Source organism: Schistocerca nitens, chromosome 3 (assembly GCF_023898315.1).
Source record: "Schistocerca nitens isolate TAMUIC-IGC-003100 chromosome 3, iqSchNite1.1, whole genome shotgun sequence".
NCBI classification, from domain to species: Eukaryota; Metazoa; Arthropoda; class Insecta; order Orthoptera; family Acrididae; genus Schistocerca; species Schistocerca nitens.
The window spans coordinates 715507077-715531884 of record NC_064616.1 but is presented as its reverse complement, the minus strand read 5'-3'; the positions used below and the strand labels follow the sequence as shown (position 1 = coordinate 715531884).

General features: G+C 42.8%; 1 protein-coding gene across 1 annotated transcript in view; it reads left to right on the top strand.

Annotated features, from left to right (window-relative positions):
- Positions 1-24808, top strand: part of LOC126249401 (uncharacterized) — a gene marked incomplete at its 5' end in the record, with an annotated part of 161673 nt that overhangs the window by 42138 nt on the left and 94727 nt on the right. Inside the window, one exon of the mRNA XM_049951054.1 lies at positions 7532-7778. Within this exon, the coding sequence (XP_049807011.1) occupies positions 7532-7778 (247 nt within the window). The remainder of the gene's footprint in view (positions 1-7531; positions 7779-24808) is intronic.

Sequence of the window (24808 nt, the reverse complement as noted above, 5' to 3'; positions counted from 1 at the left end):
GGCTCGGTGACGTGTTTGGGAACACTAGTCCATGAATGGCTGCCAACAGTCTCCAAATAGCCGGTCAACATTTGCAGTCAATGACCGGTGCAGTTGGACAAGAGGATCCAGTCCATTCCATGTAAACACAGCCCACACCGTTATGGGGCCACCATCAGCTTGCACAGTGCCTTGTTGACAACTTGGGTGCAGGACTGTGTAGGGTCTGCGTCATACTGGAATCCTACCATCAGCTCTTACCAACTGAAATCGGGAGTCACCTGACACATCCATGCCCGAGGCAGAATTCGAACCTGCCACCGCAGCAGCAGCGCGGTCCCAGACTGAAGCGCCTAGAACCGCTCGGCCACAGCGGCCGGCACCGATACGGTCACAACTCCAGGAGAGGCTGTGCAGAAAATTCCACATTGACTTCTGACAATATTTCGCGCAGTGTTGCTTGTCTAGTAGCACTGGCAACTTGAGCAAACGCCTGTACTCTCTTTAAGTGAAGGCCGTCGGCCACTGGGTTGCCTACAATCTCGTATTCTCGGCACCTTCTTGACACTGTAGATCTCCGAATATTGAATTCCCTAACCATTCCCGAAATGTAATATCCCATGTGTCTAGCTACAACCGTTTCTGAGTCTGTTAATTTCTGTCGTGTGGCCATAATCACGGCATACACCATTTCACATGAATCATTTGAGTACAAATGACAGCTCCGCCATTGCACCGCCCTTTTATACCTTGTGTACGCGATACTACCACCATCTGTATATGTGGAATTCGCTATCCCATGATTTTTGTTACCTCAGTGCGTATTAATTTTTAATACAGTTTTTAATATATTTGTGCTCTCTCTGAAACCAGAGATAAAGTTTGAAATGCTTCTGAGGTTTACCTGCCACATAATTTAGAATTTCGATTAGAGTCCTCAATTCATTAGCACCGATTTATGCAGGACACGTCTAGGCCGTCGCCAAGTGAGCGTATGGAACACGTATTTTGTCGACAGTTTTTTAGTCCAACAGCCAATCGAGAGGGAAAATCTGTATCTTCTGAGCAGCAAACAACACTTCTACATTATGACCAACAAACGAGTCGGTGTTGTCCTTCAGGAATTTGTAATATGATGAAACAGTAATGTGCTTTGCTCTCTACGTCTTCCTTTATGTGATAAGGGCTGTAAGATACACGTACAGTTTATCCGTTCCGGACACATACACCGATGAGACAAAACATTGTGATTATCTACCTAATATGGTGTTCAGTATAAATTCACTACCATCCTCTTCAAAACATCGTCCACACTGAAAGTGGTTTCAGTGTCCATGAGCTACTTGTAGTAACAATGGTTGGCAAACTACAAAGGCTAACTAACATTAAGACAAGTAGAAAGATTTATAAGTTCAGTAAATTAGATAAAGAGGGGTAGTGTCATATCTCAACGAGAAACATGAAATTGTTAGTTCACACAAGAGCACGTAGAGGAACTATGGCTCAAGCTTAAAAGAATAATTGCCCATACTCTTGAGAGATATGTACCTAGCAGAACATTTCGTGATGGGAGGGACCTTCCATGGTATACAATCATCGTAAATAAACTTCTAAAGAAACAGATACTACTGCGTAAAATACGTGAAACAAAGCATAGGGCTATAGATAGAGAAGTGTTAAATGACAAGAGTTTAGCTGTCAAGAGGGCATCTGTGAAGCATTCAACAACTACTGTAGCACAATATTATCGAAATATCTTTCAAATATCCCGAAGAATTTCTGGTCATATGTTAAGGGTGTCAGTGGCACCGAAGTTAGTGTCCAGACACTCATGGACGAGACAGTAACTGGAACTGAGGGTAGCAAACAAAAAGCAGAAACGTCGAACTCCGTTTTGAGGTGTTCTTTCAAAAAAGAAAACCAAGGAGTGATACCCTGATGGAACCCCAGTCACATTGTGTACCGATTATGCGGCTGAGTGAACACCCCTTTTAAACATAATAAAGAGAAAATTCCTCAAACAATCAACTATGTCCAGTGGTTGGAAAGAAGATCATACCTGCCTACAACAAGGGCACCAGAAGTGATCCACGGAACTACAGTCCAGTATACTTGTCATTCATTTGTTGCATATTTCTTAGGACATATTCTGAGCTCAAATGTAATGTGGTATCTCGAACAGAATGATATCCTCTAAACCAACCAGCACGGATTCCGAAAACATCGATCATGTCAAACAAAGCTTGCTGTTTACTCACATGACATCCTTAAAGCCATGTATCAAAGCAGTCAGATAGATGCAGTGCTTGACTTTTAAAGGATATTCGACTCAGTACCACGCATACACTTAATACACCACTAGCCGTAAAAATTGCTACACCACGAAGATGACGTGCTACAGACGCGAAATTTAACCGACAGGAAGAAGATGTTGTGATATGCAAATGATTAGCTTTTCAGAGCATTCACATAAGGTCTGGCGCCGGTGGCGACGCCAACAGTGTGCTGACACGAGGAAAGTTACCAACCGATTTCTCGTACACAAACAGCAGTTGACCGGCGTTGCCATGTGAAACGTTGTTATGATGCCTCGTATAAGAGGGGGAGAAATGTGTACCATCACGTTTCCGACTTTGATAAAGGTCGGATTGTAGCCTATCGCGATTGCGATTTACCGTATCGCGACCTTGCTGCTCGCGTTGGTCGAGATCCAATGACTGTTAGCAGAATATGGAATCGGTGGGTTCTGGAGGGTAATACGGAACGCCGTGCTGGATCCCAACGGCCTCGTATCACTAGTAGTCGAGATGACAGGCATCTTATCCGCATGGCTGTAACGGATCGTGCAGCCACGTCTCGATCCCTGAGTCAACAGATGGGGACGTTTGCAAGACAACAACCATCTGCACGGACAGTTCGACGACGTTCGCAGCAGCAGGGACTATCAGCTCGGAGACCATGGCTGCGGTTATCCTTGACGCTGCATCAGACAGGAGCACCTGTGATGGTGTACTCAACGAAGAACCTGGGTGCACGAATGGCAAAACGTCATTTTTTTCGGATGAATCCAGGTTCTGCTTACAGCATCATGATGGACGCATCCGTGTTTGGCGACATCGCGGTGAACGCACATTGAAAGCGTGTATTCGTCATCGCCATACTGGCGTATCACCCGGCGTGATGGTATGGGGTGCCATTGGTTACACGTCTCGGTCACCTCTTATTTGCATTGACGGCATTTTGAACAGTGGACGTTACATTTCAGATGTGTTACGACCCGTGGCTCTACCCTTCATTCGATCCCTGCGAAACCCTACATTTCAGCAGGATAATGCACGACCCCATGTTGCAGGTCCTATGCGGGCCTTTCTGGATACAGAAAATGTTCGGCTGCTGCCCTGGCCAGCACATTCCGCAGATCCCTCACCAATTGAAAACGTCTGGTCAATGGTGGCCGAGCAACTGCCTCTTCACAATACGCAAGTCACTACTCTTGATGAACTGTGGTATCGTGTTGAAGCTGCATGGGCAGCTGTACCTGTACACGCCATCCAAGCTCTGTTTGACTCAATGGCCAGGCGTATCAAGGCCGTTATTACGGCCAGAGGTGGTTGTTCTGTGTACTGATTTCTCAGGATCTATGCACCCAAATTGCGTGAAAATGTAATCACATGTCAGTTCTAGTATAATATATTTGTCCAATGAATACCCGTTTATCATCTGAATTTCTTCTTGGTGTAGCAATATTAATGGTCAGTAGTGTATATCAAGTGAAATTTGTGACTGGATTGAGGATTTGTAGGTGGGGAAAACACAGGGTGTTATCTTGTGTGTAGAGTCATTGAAAGATGTAAAAGTAACGTCACGTGCGTCTCAGAAAAGCTTGTTGGGACCCTTGCTGTTTATTTAGTATATTATTGACCTTGCGGACAATAGTTATAGTAACCACAGACTTTTCGCCGACGATTTGGTTATCTACATTGAAGTACTGTCTGAGAAAAGCTACACAGATATACCGTCAGATGTTAATAAGATTTCAAGAGGATGTAAATATTGGCAACTCACTTTAAATGTTTAGAAATATAAAACTGTACACTTCACAAAACAAAACAAAGAAAACATGGTATCCTGTGACAACATTATCAGTGAATCACAGTTGGAATCGTTTCCATTGATCCACGGTTCAGTCGCTATGACTCCGAGTCCAATGCAGTCATAATTAAGGATGTTGTTGGAGCCCGATGTCGCAGATTGTGCGCTGAACAGTGAGCTCCGAAACATATGAATTTGCACCAACATTGTACTCTGTCGTCATATCTGCCACAGATCGCAGTCTATCTCGCTTTACGTGGCGGCCAAGCCTTCAACCTCCACGTTATGTGATTAGGCATGGACTCCTGTACAACACCCTGTCACCTTCTCTTGATTTCACTGTCCTTCAATCTCTTTCCACAGATTCTCACGACAGTATCAGGCGATGAGTCGAACAGCTCGTTTCCAGGCGCCGGACCATAACAATCTGTCCTTTGGTTGGTTGGTTGGTTTTTGGGGAAAGAGACCAAACAGCGAGGTCATCGGTCTCATCGGATTAGGGAAGGAAGTCGGCCGTGCCCTTTCAGAGGAACCATCCCGGCATTTGCCTGGAGCGATTTAGGGAAATCACGGAAAACCTAAATCAGGATGCCCGGACGCGGGATTGAACCGTCGTCCTCCCGAAGCGAGTCCAGTGTGCTAACCACTGCGCCCCCTCGCTCGGTCAATCTGTCATTTGTCAAAGTCGCTTATGTCATTGTATTGCCGGCCAGAGTGGCCGAGCGGTTCTAGGCGCTTCAGTCTGGAACCGCGCGACCGCTACGGTCGCAGGTTCGAATCCTGCCTCGGGCATGGATGTGTGTGATGTCCTTTGGTTTAAGTAGTTCTAGGTTCTAGGGGACTGATGACCTCAGCTGTTAAGTCCCACAGTGCTCAGAGCCATTTGAACCATTTTGTCATTGTATTTCCCCATTTGTGGTCCGTATCGCCGTTACAATGACTCCCTGTTTGAAATGATCCTCTTTCCAAAACAACTCTTGCAGTTTTGTATCCAAAATTACGTTCTATTCTAGCATGAAAAATTGCTAATGTAGTACATTTTTAAAGGAAATACCAATATTTTTATGTGTCCTTAATACAGTACACGTCGTTTTGCTAGGAGATGATCTCAGGCCTCGGGTTATTTACTCACAAAGTGAAGACAATTTTCCATTGTATCAAAACACATATTATATTTCGCTCTTGATCTTATCACAACAGGAAAAATAAGCCATTCAGCGTTTTAGCACTAAAGAGAGCTTTTTACTCGCGCAATACAGTGCTCGTCCTTTTGCTAGGAGATGATCTGTGAACTCAGGGTTTTTACTGACAAAGAAAAGACACTTTTTCACAATATCAAGTACATGCTTTATTTCATATTTTAACCTGTTACAACAGTAAAAAAGCTATTCAGATTTTGAGCACTAAAGAGATTTTTATACTAAAGCCTTTATGAGTCAAAGGACATTCTGTAGAAGCACTGAAATAAGGGTTAACCCATATACTGACTGCCAACTACTGACGTAGTTTGGCGAGTATTCAGTTCTACATATTAAAACATGAATTTGTAGATATGTTCTAGAAGCTGTATTGATCAAATTAACGATTATAATGTCATCCGGTTTTTGTGTCATTAGCAATTGCATGCAAACTTACATTTTGCACTATTGCAAAATTCAAAGGAATAAAATATTGTAAAAGTTGCAGAATAGAAACTTCGGGATCATAATATGCCACGTGTCAAGGACAGTATAAATTTAGCTTTTACAAAATACCTAACCATTTACAAAAAGTTAAGCGTATTTTTAGAACATGATAATTGTTTTCTGTTCAGTGATCAATAAATTTCCATGAAATATTATATAAATTACATCAGAAAAAGTATTAGAACGATGTTTCATTTGTTATAACTCCTTTAAAGTGAAATCTATACGATAACTAATTTTTATGACAAAATATTTTACACTGTAATATGCAAATAACGTTTAAAAATGTTGCGAAATAATTTGAAAAAGGGTAGAATTTTAAGTGAAATCTATAAGGTAGCTAATTTTTATGACCAAAAACTTTTATATTGAAAGAAATAAATAATGTTTGAAAATGTTGGGGAATAATTTGGAAAAGTATAGAATTTTCGTGAATGCTTTAGTATAACGTGTTAGTCCAAAAGATGTGAACACTACACTTTATAAATGCAATTAGAATTAAAATTGTCTAAGAAAAAAGAAATGGGATATCAGTTATCGGTAAACTGACGATGGTATTGCATACTATATTTAACATAGGAATCTCATAATTTTGGTTTGTTATGTGTTCCACTAATACACTTTCTTTACCGTGTCACATTCTGGCAACACCGTTAAGGCGACATGAATCTCACGGAGGCCAGTAGTCACATTGTTTTGGGTCGCCAGCGCGGATGCTTATAATTTTGTCGTTGTGTTTACCTCCCCGAATTAAAAGTCGCTCACGACTCGTTCTGAGCGGCACATAAATATCGCTTGGTAACAAAGTTGTAGAGATGAAATTTTCACTCTACAGCGGAGTGTGCGCTGATAAGAAACTTCCTGGCAGATTAAAACTGTGTGCCGGACCGAGACTCGAACTCGGAACCTTTGCCTTTCGCGGGCAAGTGCTCTACCAACTGAGCTACCCAAGCACGACTCACGCCCCGTCCTCACAGCTTAATTTCTGCCAGTACCTCGTCTCCTACCTTCCAAACTTTACAGAAGCTCTCCTGCTAACCTTGTGGAACTAGCACTCCTGAAAGAAAGGATATTGCAGAGACATGCCTTAGCCACAGCCTGGGGGATGTTTCTAGAATGAAATAGAGCACTTGCCCGCGAAAGGCAAAGGTCCCGAGTTCGAGGCTCGGTCCGGCACACAGTTTTAATCTGCCAGGAAGTTTCATATCAGCGCACACTCCGCTGTAGAGTGAAAATTTCATTGTAGAAACATCCTCCAGGCTGTGGCTAAGCCATGTGTCCGCAATATCCTTTCTTTCAGGAGTGCAAGTTCTGCAAGGTTAGCAGGAGAGCTTCTGTAAAGTATGGTAGGCAGGAGACGAGGTACTGGCAGAAGTAAAGCTGTGAGGACGGGGCGTGAGTCGTGCTTGGGTTGCTCAGTTGGTAGAGCACTTGCCCGCGAAAGGCAAAGGTCCCGAGTTCGAGTCTTGGTCCGGCACACAGTTTTAATTGGCCAGGAAGTTTCAAAGTTGTAGAGATGCTTGTACTATGTAGAGCACCGGCCGGAGTGGCCGAGCAGTTCTAGGCGCTACAGTCTGGAACCGCGCGACAGCTACGGTTGCAGGTTCGAATCCTGCCTCGGGCATGGATGTGTGTAATGTCCTTAGGTTAGTTAGGTTTAAGTAGTTCTAAGTTCTAGGGGACTGATGACCTCAGATGTTAAGTCCTATAGTGCTCAGAGCCATTTGAACCATTTTACTATGTAGAGCAGCTGAGTTACTGGCATACTGTGGCAGGTACCGATCCCCTGTCGGCCGCAGAAGACGTTCACGGTGTTCGTGCTGGAGGTGCCCGAAGACATCCCCGAGGAGGACGTGCGCCACTCGCTGTACAAGTTCACGTCCGTGGTGGAGGTAACACGCCTGCCCAGGGACACTCCCCTGGGGGCTTCGGCGGCGGGCGCCGCTTCCGGCTCGGCAGCCGGAGCAGCTAGCCCCGCGGGCAGCGCCACACCGCCGCACGGTGGACCCAGCGCCGCTCAAGGTGCGTCATTCTCATTAATCACATCACACTTCAACAGTGAACCTGAACCAGGGACGAAATTTAAAGTTTAACATCCTGACAATGTCATCACAAATTGAGCTCAAAATCTAATTGAGCAATGAAAGAAGAGAGAATCAGCCGTAACTTTGATTCAGGAACCATTCCAGTATTCTACATGTGCATACGTACCCCCTCCCCTCCCCAAGCCACAATACGGTGCATACTGTTTCACTATAGAATGGAAGTAGGGAAAACGGCTGTCCACATGCTTGCTACTGTATGAGCCCTGATTTCTCGCGTGTTGTCTTCGCGGTCCTTACGCGAGATGTACTTTGCGTGCAGTAGAATCATTCTGCAGCCTTTCGCAAATGTCTGTTCTCGAAACATTCTCACTAGCGTTTCGCGAAAAGAACGTCTTCTTCCCTGCTGGGATTCCCATTTAAGTTCACAGAGCATTTCCAGAATCCTCGTGTGTTGATGGAACCTACCGGTAACAAATCTAGCAGAACACCTCTGAACTGCTTCGATGTATTCCTTAAATCCAACCTGGTGGAAATCGTCAACACTCAAGCGCAACTCAAGAACGGTCGTGCAATAGTTCTGTGGGTGGTCTCTTTTATGTATAAACTATACTTTCCTAGAATTCTCCCAATAAACCGAAGTCAACTGTTCGCCTACCAACAACCGACCGTCCTATCTCATGTCGTTCTGCAACGTTATGACTAGGTATTTAATAGGCGTGATTGGATCAAGCAGCACACCATTAATACCACCTGAGAAAATTACAGAAATATTTTCCTACTCATCTGCAGTAACTTACATTTTTCCACATTTAGATGATACTGCTGTTCATCACAACAAATAGAAATTCTTTCAGCTCTGAGTACAAATATTCACTCTCCCTGATTTAGGCAAGCAAAGGAACACCAATATCTGGATAGACACACGTAAGGTGAAGCTTACTACTACCGAACACGAGTTCAGTTCCTCAATCACAGCGTAAACCTTCAACTAGCGGATGCCAGACTTTCTAATATCCACACACGCAAAGAAATACCGAAGAAGTAGGTTTTTGAATCAATGTCTCGTTGACGATGAAGCCATTATAGAAGACGCACAAACTCAGATTGCGGAATGATGGTAGGAAATCAGTTGTGCCCTTTAGGAAGAACAGTTCAGACGCTTGGACTAAGAGATTTAGAGAAATCACGGAAATCGTAAATCTGTGTGGCCGAACGGGCATTAAAACCTTCTCCCTCTCGGATAAGGGTCCACTGTCTCTCCACTGTGCCACCTCGCTCAGTTAAGAAGAAGAGAAATCTCAATTATAAAGCAACATGGCGTAGCTGGCCGCGCAAACAGCTCGTAATACACACATCAAAAAAAGTTTTGCATCACTTCGGTTCCGAGAGTTCCGGAACCTGTACAGAAAATTGGAATAGAGATCAACATAAACATCATTTCCCCCCTTTTTATTGCTCATGAAAACCACACGTTGCTTGTTGTACCACCATACAGCGAGACCTTCAGAGGTGGTAGTCCAGATTGCTGTACACACCGGTACCTCTAATACTCAGTAGCACGTCCTCTTGCATTGATGCATGCCTGTATTCGTCGTGGCATACTATCCACAAGTTCATCAAGGCACTGTTGGCCCAGATTGTCCCACTCCTCAACGGCGATTCGGCGTAGATCCCACAGAGCTGTTGGTGGGTCACGTCGTCCATAAACAGCCCTTTTCATCTATCCCAGGCATGTTAGATAGGGTTCATGTCTCGATAACATGCTGGCCACTATCTTCGAGCGATGTCGTTATCCTAAAGGAAGTCATTCACAAAATGTGCACGATGGGGGCCCGAATCGTCGTTCATGAAGAGGAATGCCTCGCCAATATGCTGCCTATATGGTTGCACTATTGGTCGGGGGATGGCATTCACGTATCGCAGAGCCGTTACGGCACCTTCCATGACCGCCAGCGGCATACGTCGGCCCCACATAATGCCACCCCAACACAGTAGGGAACCTCCACTTGGCTGCACTCTCTGGACAGTGTGTCTAAGGCGTTCATCCTGACTGGGTTGCCTTGAAAAACGTCTCCGACGATTGTCTGGTTGAAGGCATATGCGACACTCATCGGTGAAGAGAACGTGATGCCAATCCTGAGCGGTCCATTCGGCATGTTGTTGGGCCCATCTGTACCGCGCTGCATGATATCGTGGTTGCAAAGAAGGACCTCGCCGTGGACGTCGGGAGTGAAGTTGCGCATCATGCAGCCTATTGCGCACGCTTGAATTGTAACACGACGTCCTGTGGCTGCACGAAAAGCATTATTCAACATGGTGGCGTTGCTGTCAGGGTTCCTCCGAGCCATAAGCGGGTTGCTCATGAGAACCACACATTACTTGTTGTACCACCATACAGCGAGACCTTCAGAGGTGGTAGTCCAGATTGCTGTACACACCGGTACCTCTAATACTCCGTAGCACGTCCTCTTGTATTGATGCATGCCTGTATTCGTCGTGGCATACTATCCACAATTTCATCAAGGCACTGTTGGCCCAGATTGTCCCACTCCTCAACGGTAGTGGGTAGCGATCATCCACTGCAGTGGGCGACCTTAGCGAGGCATGTCATCGACAGTTCCTGTCTCTCTCTGTATCTCCTCCATGTCCGAACAACATCGCTTTGGTTCACTCCGAGACTTCCTTTGCTGAGAGCCCTTCGTGGCAAAAACTAATAATGAGGACGTGATCGAACCGCGGAATTGACCGTCTAGGCATCGTTGAACTAAAGACAACACGAGCCATGTATCTCCTTCCTCGTGGAATGACTGGAACTGATCGGCTGTCGGACCCCCTCCGTCTAATAGGCGCTGCTCACGCGTGGTTTTTACATCTTTGGGCTGTGTTAGAGACATCTCTGAACAGTCAAAGGGACTGTTTCTGTGATAGAATATCCACAGTCAACGTCTATCTTCAGGAGTTCTGGGAACCGGGGTGATGCACAACATTTTTTTGATGTGTGTACTAAATAATACCTTGAAATATATAATTGCAGTAATTAGCCTTTATAATTTCATGTGAATTACACGATTAATGTAACGTTGTTACTCTTTCTCTAACACGACACCATGTAGTGTTACGAATGAATAAAGTCATGGAAGCTTTTGATGTGGGGATGAGCCAGATAATGTCATTGTTGTTGCAACTGGCATTCTAGTCGGCTGATGTTTTCTTCCCATCTGATTCCAAACATGAACGATAAGTGGTAGACTGGAGATTTTGTGGGTCAAAATAGCATTCTGACAAATCAAAAGAGTCGAGACACACGTGCACTGCGTGTAAGTCACTGTTATTTTGCTGAAATATGCTGTTATGGAGCAGGTGTGGGTGAGGGTGAACAGATGACCGATGTATATATGGATTACCAAGCGAAATTTGTCACTAGATTAAGGTATTTATTAGGCATGTCGTTCCATTCGTTGATGTTCTCTAAATCACAAGTGCGTGTCTGTGTGTTTGGACTGTAAATAATGTAGAATGACGCGGTGCTCCACAATGAAGCTTTGGCCGAGCTCAAGATATATGAAGTCTCAGATTTAGTTAAATAAATGAACCCACATTAGTTGACGACCACTGTTCCACGATCAGGTGTGTTGATGAACGGTTTGTTAGCGCTCCAGAATATCACCTGCAACGGGAGAAACTTCACTTTACAAATGACCGTTAGATTCCTTGCTGAACATTAATCGATGCTATTCCCAGACGGCAATGCTAGTCATCACAACAGAAGCGAACACTAACACATCTCAGGCAATTCATTGATTGAAAGAGGTAAAAGAAACGTCTGGAAGACACACTGCATTCAGAAACAGGACAAGATGACTACTTGTCCGTCCAGGAGGTTGTGATATGCGTGCGGGTGATGTAGAACGCTACTCTGGTATCGATACATATTAACCGAAAACTCTTTAACTTTCGAAGAATCAGAACCGCAGATCTATTTTTCTGTCAAACAGTCCTCTGTCAAATAAATCAGTCCGATGTTCAGTTTCTTAGTTTCACATTGCTTAGCGCAGTCCCAACGGTGTAAATGACAGCTAATTCGCCTAAATGATCAGATTTTTGCGGTTGTTCAGACCGTAAACAATTGTGTAAGAGCTTCACTAACCTTACGAAGAGAAATTATGATTACTTCCGTGTTGGACAATCTCCGGATTAGAGACACACAGAAGGACTACAGTGCATCTTTCTGATAAGTGTGATCTAGTAGTCCTCTGTCTTCTACCATTGGAATGGATCGTTTGCCACTGGCAGCTGCACGCAACTTAATCTGAATGTAGAAATCTCTTTGTTTCAGGTAAATGTCTTATATTTGCAAGGTAATAAAAATGATATTTCGAAAAATAGCTAACATTTAAGGTTATTCTTTTAACTGGCAAAGATTTGGGGAAAATGTCTGTTGCCCTTTCCAGATCGTGAGCATCAGTTTCTCATGTGCTTGTTTTGTGACGTCCAACCACGAAAACATGGAAGACTACAACGAAGTTGTCTGCAGCATGGGCAGAGTAGCGAACACTCAGCTTCTGCCACTACGACATGCCATTTTGGCAAGAATTAACTGCGTTGAAAACCTCACAAACCATCGGTACACCACCTTTCTTTCATGACTATGTCAGTGTTCGAAACTCCTCTCGATTTGTGGTTTGTGATATTATAGTTAACGTGGCTGTTTAAAAACAAACTCTATTGACAAATAGCTTGGAATAGTGCAAGGAGCTACAGAGGTACATCTTACGGTCGGCCTTTGTTTTCTTACGATCAGCTTTAGTCTCACTGTCTGCAGCCCAGGCAAATCGTTCTAGAAAACTTTAAAATTATTGACGTATCCTTGTACACAATGCCTAGAGTGAAATCCTACAACCTATAACGTTCGAAGCATCACACCCAGATCTATTCTTCTGGCAAAGATAGTTTAACCATATAAACCACCCTTATCCTCTATCGGAGAGCATTGGTTTGGTTTAGTTAAACAAAGTACTGGACTCGCATTTGAGAGAACTGTGTATCAAGTTCCTATTTCTACTAACCAGATTTAGTTTTTCCATGTTTTCTCTTAATCGCATAAGCCAAATGTCGGGATGGTTCTTTTGAAAAGGTCGCGGCCAATTTTTCTTCCCGATCCTTCACCAGTTAGGGCTTGTGTTCTTTCTGTAATGGCCTCGTCCTTTATTAATCTTCGCTTCTTTCATGTATTGTTGATTAGAACCCTGTTGCTAGAAAAGCACGCGATCCAAGCAACTGGACCGCTAATTACACGGCGTGTACCGTACGCTGTTCATAGTACACTGTTTTCAAACATAGGGCTTGAATAGTTCGGAATAAAAGTCTCGAAAGAACAGTGAAATACACCAGAGGTCCATAATCATTCAGATTTAAACATATTAATTTGAAAAATAAGTTCACGATTTATTCAGTTTTAATTAAACCTCTGAGTCCATTCCTCCGACCAAAGCCTTTTCCAACTATCTGTTAGTCATAAAACCTAAAACGGGCTCCACATACAGCTGTTTTTAGGATGAGCGTTTTATATTCTAATCACATTTTCGTGCGGTTTTGAGTGTTCCACGTCAGCAATTCTCTTGTTAGTAGGTCATTATCAGATTATTTGTCTTAAAAGGAAGAGGTTATCAAAATACTATGAAACTAAAGTTCAAAGTCGAACTAACTTCTGTATGTAACTCCACGCTCTTGAATATGCTCCGCAGTAACTCGTCAAAGCACAACACAATGGGCCAGAAGAGGCGATCACATTGAAAACATATCTGCGCTTTCATTGTTGGAACTGATGCCTTCATGTGACTACCTAATAGCATAAAGTTGGCAACTCTCAAATCGCAAACATGAGTTTAAAATTGTTCAAAATATAAAACTGATTGAGAGAGATACCCTCCTGAGAGTGAAAACTAGTAAAATATTTGATAACGTAAACTGAATTTTCCGTCGGTGCTTGACAGAACATGATAATAATATTAAAAAGGAAAACTGCCTAATGTTCTGCAAAATTATATTTTTTTGGTTACGAACCGCCTTTCGGCTTCTTAGGCCATCTTCAGGTAAGAATTGAATGTTGCAAACACAGATAAACATGATGTACGGCTTACACAGATATTATTTGTACAGAAGACATGAAAATGACAAAGTGTTTACATACGAAAACATTACAATAATCCCATTAACTAAAAACGGGGGTAAACAAAGTTTTTATGTGGAGACACATTTAACAAATGAGAAACAGGATAAATTTACAGTTTGAATCTGGTATTTGTAACGAAAACTTAATTTAACGAAACGGAAAACGGAAATTGAGTCTGATCATTTAACACTAGGCTGGCATTCTGTCTCATGTATTTGTTGACTCCCAGTATTTCCAGGAGGGTCATCTTTCTGCTTTTCTTGAAAGAATGTAAAGCTCCACATTCTACATCATGTGAGTAGTTTTCTGGTAAAAGATGATCAGCAAAGGCCAAACTTTTGAACAAAGTTGACTACGCTACAAAAGTGAAACAGTTCCTTGATAGTTCGAGTTCCAATAACTACAAAAAGACCCGGCTGCAGATTTCAATGAATAAATAAAAACCACCATCCAATCACGTAAAAGTATTACATCTGAAAGCAACAGCCGTATACTAGTTAATATCAACCCTATGGCTCCTAGATTATATGGCTTACGCAAATTACATAAAGATGGTTTTCCAATACGCCCAGTAGCGTCATTCTTTTCTGCTCCATGTTACCTACTAGGGAAAGAAATTTATTATATCATTAAAAAGAAAACTAGTTTTAAATCTAAGTTCGGTATCAGAAATTCTATGGCTCTTGTTGACAGGATTAAAGATATGCAAATCCTACACAGCTCTAAACTAGTATCGTTCTATACATGAAATGTATTCACAATTGCGAATATGGACGATCATCAGCTGTACAATGGAATGACGACACTGAAAAGTTGTGCCGAACTCGGATTTCCCGTCTATTACGGGCGGTCGCCTTATCATTAGGCTGTCCAAACACGACTCACATCCACACCCAAACTTCCGTATGTCGTCAACCATGTGTTTACAACCTGCACATGTACATCACTTATGTATATTCCAGTAAAGGCGAGACATTTAACTCGAAAGTCGTTTGCCCGTTGTCGGCGTATAAATACGATACTGCAGTATCTGTGTTATGCCGAATTAAGACGCAATGTTCCTTTGGATATGCATGCATCTCTAAACGAAGAGGTATCGTAATTCGGCGTAACACAAGCAGTGCAGTACCGTATTTATTCACCGACACCGTGCAACCGACTTTCAAATAAAATGTCTCGACTGTACTGGAATATACATAATGAATGTACAAGTACAGGTTGTTGACACAAGACTGACTACATATGGAAGTTCGGGTATTGCCATGAGTCGTGCCCGGATAGGCTAATGGTAAGGTGACCTTTCACGATAATGGGGAAATCCGGGTTTAGGTCCCAGTATGATTCAAATTTTCAGTGTCGTCATTCCGTTATACAGTTGATGGCTGTCCATATCCGCAATTGCGAATACATTTCATGTATTTAATAACGGTTATAGTCGCCGAAGAGCCTGTTCCTTTGGACATGTATGCATGTTCAAAGGAATATTGTATCGTAACTTGGAATAACACAGGCACTGCCATATCATAAGTATCGTTCGATGTCACTAGCTCATTCACAAATGTTCCTACTGATGATTCTATAAACATATTAACAGATCTTTTGAACAAATCCAAAGTAAATCCTGTAGAATTACATGACATAATAGATGCTTCTTAAATATGTGTGAAACAGCATTACTTACAGTTTCAAAACAAGTATTATGGTCAGTCTGATGACCTAGCTATGGGTAAAGTTCATAGTCCTAAATTATCTGAAATTTTCATGGAAATTTCGAACAAATTTTCTTACAGAAAGAGCCACTGAATTGTAAAATTAAGTATTGGTTCACATATGTCGATGATGTGCTGTGATTGTGGACTATTACCACTTGACAATTAGATACATTACTACAACATTTAAACTCACAACATAATAAAATTCAGTTTACAATGGAGCTGGGAAGCTCTTCTATAAATTTCTTGGATCTTAAAATAGATATTACTGCAAGACAGCAAGTATTTAGCATTTACAGAGAAAAACATAGCTGCTGATACTATAGTCTCTGGAATCTCCCACTATCCATACAGCCACAAACATGCAGCTTTCCATTCTGTGGTGCACCGTCTCATATCTGTTCCATTATCCAACTCAGCCTTTCAAACAGAACTTCAAACAATCAAGCATTTCGCTTCCAGCAATGGCTAAAGCTCTGCCCTGGTTGATAATACTGTACGAAAAAAATGTATAAAATTATACCACTTCTGTGCGCTGGCCAAAGGTAATCACCAAACAGTTACAAAGCCTGGTGCTAAATTCCACATTCTGGCAACATTTCAGACAATCTCCCAAAAAACTTAGTCTCTCAAGTACAGACCTGCATTTTATAACAGCAATAACATGTCAACCTTTTCATTCAATAGTAAAGACAAACTGCAACCGCTGACACAGTGATGTGTATATAAAATCACTTGCAAGCAGTATGAAAAAGTGTATATTGGTCAGTCAGTCACAGCTGTGGCTATTAGGCTACGTCAAAATGAGAGATGCTGGCGATTAACGAAGAAAGATTCGACCTTTTCTGATCATCTTTTAGCAGAAAACGATTCATATGAGGCAGAATGTGGCGTTTTACATTCAGTCAAGAAAATAAAAAAGATGACCCTCCTGGAAGTATTGAAAATCAGCAAACACACGACATAGAATACCAGTCTAGTATTAAGTGATCAGATTCCATTTCCATTTTCCCCTTTGTTAAATTAAGCTTTCGTTACAAATACTAGTCTTAAACTATAAATCCATCCAATTTCTCATCTGTTAAATGTATCTCCACATAAAAACGTTGTTTATCACCTTTTTTAATTAATGTAATTATTGTAATGTTTTCATGTGTAAACTCCCTATCATTTTTGTATGTTCTGTACAAATAATATCTGTGTAAGCCGCATATCATGTTTATCTCTGATTGCGACATTTAGTCGTCACCTGAAGATCGCTTGAGAAGCCGAATGCTGGTTCGTGACTAAATAAATATAATTTTGCAGAACATTACAAAGTGTTCTCCTTTTTAATATTAAAAAATTTCATAATTATTTATATAGCAAACAGAATAACTGTTAAATCAAGCTACTATCAAACAAGTGCAAGTTCTCAAATTCCAGGAAGGCGCAAGTGACTCCTCTTGTCTGCCTCCTCCTCCCTCCCCCTCCCCTACACCTAGTTTCGGAAGTTTATGGCTGCTACTGAAAAAATCCCTCTTCTTTAAGCTAAAATGCAACAAAGTGTCTCCAGGGGCCCCTTCTACGTCTCTAACGACCTCTACGTCGACAGGAGGCTAAACGTCCATTCTCCTTCCTTCTTTTATGAAAATGTCACAAGTCACCATGTGAAAATAGATTTAGTGAATACCGACGAATTCAGTATTTAAGATTTTTGTACCAAGCCTTGTACAGAGAAACCATCAAGAGTAATTCTTAAATAGTATAATAAGATTAATTTTCCATCCTCCTGCAAACTTTAGCAAATCGTAGATTCATAAGCAACTTTTAAGCTAATACATAATTATTCTGCCCAGCTTAAAATATTCCAGCTTCTTAAAGGGAATATCTGAACACTCTTGCACGATTTCATCTTTTATATGGTGAATCAAAGGAGGCGAAAAATAGCAGATAGTCTCTTAAGCTCTAAATAAATCTTAAACATCATGTTATTCGGTAGTAAAATAGTAATTAAACTGGTAATTGCATAAGAGCCAGTATGTTTGTGGCAGTAACATTTATTCATCCCAAAGATGTTACGTCTTCGCAGAATAAAGTACTTCCAACTTCGCGCCACATAAACGGTATCATTCACGGAAATAGACTACAAAACTTATATCGGTATAATCTCATATGCTATGCGACAATATAATAAAATTCAAGCCTCTCAATAAGTGATACCTAGCGCATCTTCACGATATTCGGAGGTATGTATTTCTGCTTTTGGTTTCTTTGGTCTTTCCTAGAGATACAATAGCAATTCCACGTTATAAAATGTACTTTATTTTTATCGAAAGCCTATATATTCAAAATAAAATATTCTGAATCTAGAACACTGCTCCCGTAATTCCAGATATTTGGAAAGTAACGTCGCCGTTGATGTTAACAGGGAGCTAATATTCTTTATAGTATTTGTGAGGAACAACAAATAGATTGCGTCGTAAAAATATGTATTTGTCGAAAACTTAGTCGATGGTCCAGTGCGGAGATATTTCATTTTTTTCTTTAAACAGTGCTTCAGTTTCATTTTGCTGTCTCTAATGACTTCGATGTCGACGCGACGTTAAAAACTAATCTTCCTTCCTTACATTTTCCAATTTCATTTCGCCTCAGATGTTTTGATTGTAGACGACATTCTCTATGAAATATATCCTACACTGTCTCTACATATTCGGAGTTCTCCTCATGCATTCAGTTTTCCTCGTATTTTGTAATTGTCTGTACATGAATCAAATGTCATTATTTCTCCAGAATTGATAAAAGGGCTCTTTGATCTCCGGGACTGAACTGATAATTTCTGAAACTTCTCTTCATTTCATTGCCATTCGTATAACTGTGCAAATGAAATTGACGAGATATGTCTCGCCGACCTGACCTTATCTCCCTGGCCTAGTTGAGAGTTACATTCTTCAATAATCACTTCTTCGGTAGATTGCCGCCCGTGAAAACATGTATTATTGTGCACTATATATGGCTGTACGACGTAAAAGCAGTATACTGTAAAATATCAAAACGGATTCTTACCCTCCAGAATGAGATTTTCACTCTGCAGCGGAGTGTGCGCTGATATGAAACTTCCTGGCAGATTAAAACTGTGTGCCCGACCGAGACTCGAACTCGGGACCTTTGCCTTTCGCGGGCAAGAGCACTTGCCCGCGAAAGGCAAAGGTCCCGAGTTCGAGTCTCGGTCGGGCACACAGTTTTAATCTGCCAGGAAGTTTCATATCAGCGCACACTCCGCTGCAGAGTGAAAATCTCATTCTGGAAACATCCCCCAGGCTGTGGCTAAGCCATGTCTCCGCAATATCCTTTCTTTCAGGAGTGCTAGTTCTGCAAGGTTCGCAGGAGAGCTTCTGTAAAGTTTGGAAGGTAGGAGACGAGGTACTGGCAGAAGTGAAGCTGTGAGTACCGGGCGTGAGTCGTGCTTCGGTAGCTCAGATGGTAGAGCACTTGCCCGCGAAAGGCAAAGGTCCCGAGTTCGAGTCTCGGTCGGGCACACAGTTTTAATCTGCCAGGAAGGATTCTTACCCTATTTGATTAAGCTCAGCGTTGAAACTATTTCATGTGGAGATCTCCCAAGTACCATTAAGCAGTCTTGAATTTTTATGACCAGTATTCCTCTTTTCCACCTTCTGTGTAACTTATGGTTTCGTTGAGGTTCTGTAAGCGGAGAATAGGATAAGATACGGGCGCTAGTAAGCCTTGAGAAACTCCATTTACAACCTGCAACAATCTTTATTGCTGTCATTCGTTTCAGCTGATAATAAGTTGACTGTTTAATTTTTATAACAGTGTGATTAGTAATGGACAACAATCTAAGATCAGAATTAACATACCACTGAGCTAAATACTTCCACACATCGGTCGGCAGATACATGATGACCAGAAATCTATCTCAGACACCAGTATACAAAATCATAATTAATGATGGATGCAATGTTAAAATTTACTCGGGAGGAAATCAAATCCATTATTACTGCCTTTTTAGAGTGTATAACCAAATCTATTTCCTCATTAATCTTTCTTCAGTCTAAACTGTTTCAGTTGACAATACAAATATAATTATCGCGGGAATTTTATAATTTCTTTAGATAGTAACCTAGGACTCGAGTCAGAAATTTGTTTTCGGTTGCTAATTATTTAAATCAAACAAGTGTCTCGTTACCCGAGATAAATGCACTCTAAGACAAAAATAAATAAATAAATAAACGACGCACTACGAAGGAACTGTCCGAATGAGACGGAAATAGGTAGATATGATTTACATGTACAAACAAATGATTGCAGTTTCAGAAAAACTGTATGTTTTACTCGAGAGGAAAATCTTCACAAACTGAGCAAATTAATAATTCGTTTATCCACCTCTGATTCTCATGCAAGCAGTTATTCGGCTTGGAACTGACTGAGTGAGCTATTGGATGTCTTCCCGAGGGATATCGTGCCAATTTCTGTCCAACTGGCGCATTTGATCGGCATAATCCCGAGATGGTTGGAGGTTCTGCCCATAATGTTCCAGAACTTGTCAGTTTGGAAGAGGTCCGGCGACCTTTGTGGCCAAGGTATGTTTGGCAAGCACGAAAGCAAGCAGCAGGAACTCTCGCAGTGTGCGGACGAGCATCATCTTGCTGAATTGTGAGCCCAGAATGGCTTGCCATAAAGGGCAACAGACTGGGGCGTAGAATATCGGCGCCGTACATTTGTGCCGTACGGGTGATGCAGATGACAACCAAGTGGGTCCTGCTATGAACAGAAGTGGCACCCCATACCATCACTCCTGGTTTTCGGGCCGCAAGGCTGGCGACAGTCAAGTTGGTATCCCACTGCTGTATGGAATGATTCCAGACACAGTGTCGGCCTGGAATCTCATTGACTGGAGTAGAATTGTCTTCAGTGATAAGTTCTGCTTCGAACTGAGGCCCAATGACCAGCGAAGACCTGTCTGGAGACGCCCTGGACAGTGGTTGTATACCAGCCTGACTGTCACCTGCCATATGGCCCTAAACCAGGAGTGATGATCTGGCGTGAGATTTCTTTCCGTTTCAAGACACCTTCGGTTGTAATTCGCGGCCTCCTTACAGCAAAACGGTACGTCCACGATATTCCACGCCCCGTTTTGTTGCCCTTCATGACAAGCCATCCTGGGTTTGCAGTGCAGCAAGATAATGCCCGCCAGCACACTGTGAGAGTTTCTACTGTTTCTCTACTGCTTGCCAAATCCTACCTTACCCAGCAAGGTCACCGCATTTCTCCCCAATTGAGAACGGTGGGAGCGTTATGGGCAGGACCCTCAGACCAGTTCGGTATTTTGACGGTCTGATTCGCCAGTTGGACAGAATTCGGAACGATACCCCTCAGTAGGACATCAAACAACTCTTTAAATCAATACCAAGACGAATAACTGCTTGCATAAGGTCCAGAGGTGGACCAACACGGTATTGACTTGCTCGTTTTGTGAAGCTCTTTCTCTTGAATAAATCATCCAGTGTTTCTGAAATTGTAAACATTTGTTTGTCTGTACATATACATCACATCTACCAATTTCCGTCGCTTTCGGATAATTCCTTCGTGGTGCGTGTTTCTTTTTTTAAACTGTATATTCTCATTGGTAGGTATGCTTTGAAACATACAGGAAAATAAGATCGCCAGTCGTCAGTAGCTTTTAATACTTTTGGCTGACGTCCCGCTCATAATTAGGTCATTTCAGGTAAAACGAGTGGAAGCGACGAGAGACGCAATAGACTATGGCGTGGATGACGGAGAAAAAATGGTTCAAATGGTTCTGAGCACTATGGGACTTAACACCTGAGGTCATCAGTCCCCTAGAACTTAGAACTACTTAAACCTAACTAACCTAAGAACAGCGCACACATCCATGCCCGAGGCAGGATTCGGAGTTGCGACCGTAGCGGTCGCGCGGTTCCAGACTGAAGCGCCTAGAGCCGCTCGGCCACACCGGCCGGCGGTGACGGAGATTTGTACGTTTAGTCTGTAAGAAAGGGAACAGGTGAAGTCACCCAGTGCTTAAGACACTGGAATCGCATTCTTGAGGAGCAGAGTTCGAATCCCAGTCCAACCACCCAGATTCAAGTATTTTGTGAACTGCCTAAATAGATTAAGGCGAATGATGAGCTAGTTCCCTTGAAAAGGACTTGCTCGATTATTTCCTTCATTAGTGTCCTGTCCTAAAATGCGCTCCGTCTCATTTCCTCACTGTATGGGAAAAAACGAACCAGCGTCCTTCAAGGCCATACCATCTCGTTCGCGTTATTTACTTCGAGCAGAACATGATTATTAACTGTCATGGTCAAAGGAAACAATTCTTTCACCTCTGCCTTCATTATTCTGTTTGGTGAACATAGTTTGGTGTACATACTTTGGTGTACATACTTTGGTGTACATAGTTTGGTGGTACATTTTGGGTCTAGTTTCCATACTGCCAATCATCATGAATATGGAAAATTTAACTATTTCATCCATTATGGGTTGTATTACAAGCACTGTGACAGCTAAATGACGTGAAAACTTTTGAATAATCACAGTTCTGCATCAATTTTTTTCGAATTTTTTAAATTTTTGTTCTATCACATTTAAAGGTAATGACTGTGCAAACACTGATTTATTCTCCCTTATTATAGATCTACACTTTTTGTGATAGGAAGCGTAAAATGCTCACTCCCGCTGACTCTCACGTTTCAGGCCCCAATCCTCTGCTTCCGTCTGGCACAGAGTTTTGCGCGTGATCGGCTGCAAACTGCTTCTGCCAAGGACAGCTAGAGGACTACCAGTAAATAAAAACTAATCATTTTTGGAAATGAGAAACTACTAATAAGAGAAATACTCTGTTCTGTCTGAGGCACCCTGCATTCTAGCACATACAAATTACAACGCTGTTTTAAAACTGCTATTTCTGTCCCTACTCACCAGTATAATGTAAAATTAAATCTAATTATATTATTGGTCTGGCCTGCTGACAACCACATCAATTAACTTACGTCTTTTCTCCTTGTTTTCCTTTAGTGTTTCATTCTTCCCCTATATTTTTCTCTCCTTTCTTCTGTCCATATTGCACCAATCTTTTTCTTTGTTTTCTCCTGGAAGCCCTTGAAAAGTTTTCCTTTTGCTCTGAAATTTCTCTTTTTTCTATTTCTTTTCCGATATTTACATTTTCCTCAGATCTGATCTAACGTCTTTCATCCACGTCAGTGATCTTTTGGGGCTTCTGTCAAAAAGATTGAAAATTCTTTTTGTTATTCTTGTGTCATTGAGTTAATTCAGGTGTTGTTAGAATACAACTCTTCTCTTCCTCACTGTGTCTAATATTAGTTCTATCCTTCAATACATCCTTATTACTTCTTCATTTCCATCTCCCATTGTCATATTTTGGTCCCAAGATTTTCTTGACTATTTTCCTTTTCTTCTTTTCTATTTCACCTAGTTGTTTAGCTGTATTTGACGGAAATCATTCCGAAGTATAAAGGCATTCGTGTCTAATAACAATATTTGAGCGCCGGAGTTCTGTATTTACGGATAAAGATTTCTCGTTATACAAGTTTTTTTGTTAACTGAAAAGACACTTCCATTTTCCGAGCTTTTGCTAAGTTAGTTTCTTTGTCCAAAGCTTCCAGTTGTATTATTTCACCTAGATATTTAAATTTTATAGTCCTCTTTATTCTTCTATAGTCTGTTTCCGTTTCTGGGCCTCTACGCGTCTGTCATATACTTTTTCTTCAAAAGATATACATACACTCCTGGAAATTGAAATAAGAACACCGTGAATTCATTGCCCCAGGAAGGGGAAACTTTATTGACACATTCCTGGGGTCAGATACATCACATGATCACACTGACAGAACCACAGGCACATAGACACAGGCAACAGAGCATGCACAATGTCGGCACTAGTACAGTGTATATCCACCTTTCGCAGCAATGCAGGCTGCTATTCTCCCATGGAGACGATCGTAGAGATGCTGGATGTAGTCCTGTGGAACGGCTTGCCATGCCATTTCCACCTGGCGCCTCAGTTGGACCAGCGTTCGTGCTGGACGTGCAGACCGCGTGAGACGACGCTTCATCCAGTCCCAAACATGCTCAATGGGGGACAGATCCGGAGATCTTGCTGGCCAGGGTAGTTGACTTACACCTTCTAGAGCACGTTGGGTGGCACGGGATTCATGCGGACGTGCATTGTCCTGTTGGAACAGCAAGTTCCCTTGCCGGTCTAGGAATGGTAGAACGATGGGTTCGATGACGGTTTGGATGTACCGTGCACTATTCACTGTCCCCTCGACGATCACCAGTGGTGTACGGCCAGTGTAGGAGATCGCTCCCCCCACCATGATGCCGGGTGTTGGCCCTGTGTGCCTCGGTCGTATGCAGTCCTGATTGTGGCGCTCACCTGCACGGCGCCAAACACGCATACGACCATCATTGGCACCAAGGCAGAAGCGACTCTCATCGCTGAAGACGACACGTCTCCATTCGTCCCTCCATTCACGCCTGTCGCGACACCACTGGAGGTGGGCTGCACGATGTTGGGGCGGGAGCGGAAGACGGCCTAACGGTGTGCGGGACCGTAGCCCAGCTTCATGGAGACGGTTGCGAATGGTCCTCGCCGATACCCCAGGAGCAACAGTGTCCCTAATTTGCTGGGAAGTGGCGGTGCAGTCCCCTACGGCACTGCGTAGGATCCTACGGTCTTGGCGTGCATCCGTGCGTCGCTGCGGTCCGGTCCCAGGTCGACGGGCACGTACACCTTCCGCCGACCACTGGCGACAACATCGATGTACTGTGGAGACCTCACGCCCCACGTGTTGAGCAATTCGGCGGTACGTCCACCCGGCCTCCCGCATGCCCACTATACGCCCTCGCTCAAAGTCCGTCAACTGCACATACGGTTCACGTCCACGCTGTCGCGGCATGCTACCAGTGTTAAAGACTGCGATGGAGCTCCGTATGCCACGGCAAACTGGCTGACACTGACGGCGGCGGTGCACAAATGCTGCGCAGCTAGCGCCATTCGACGGCCAACACCGCGGTTCCTGGTGTGTCCGCTGTGCCGTGCGTGTGATCATTGCTTGTACAGCCCTCTCGCAGTGTCCG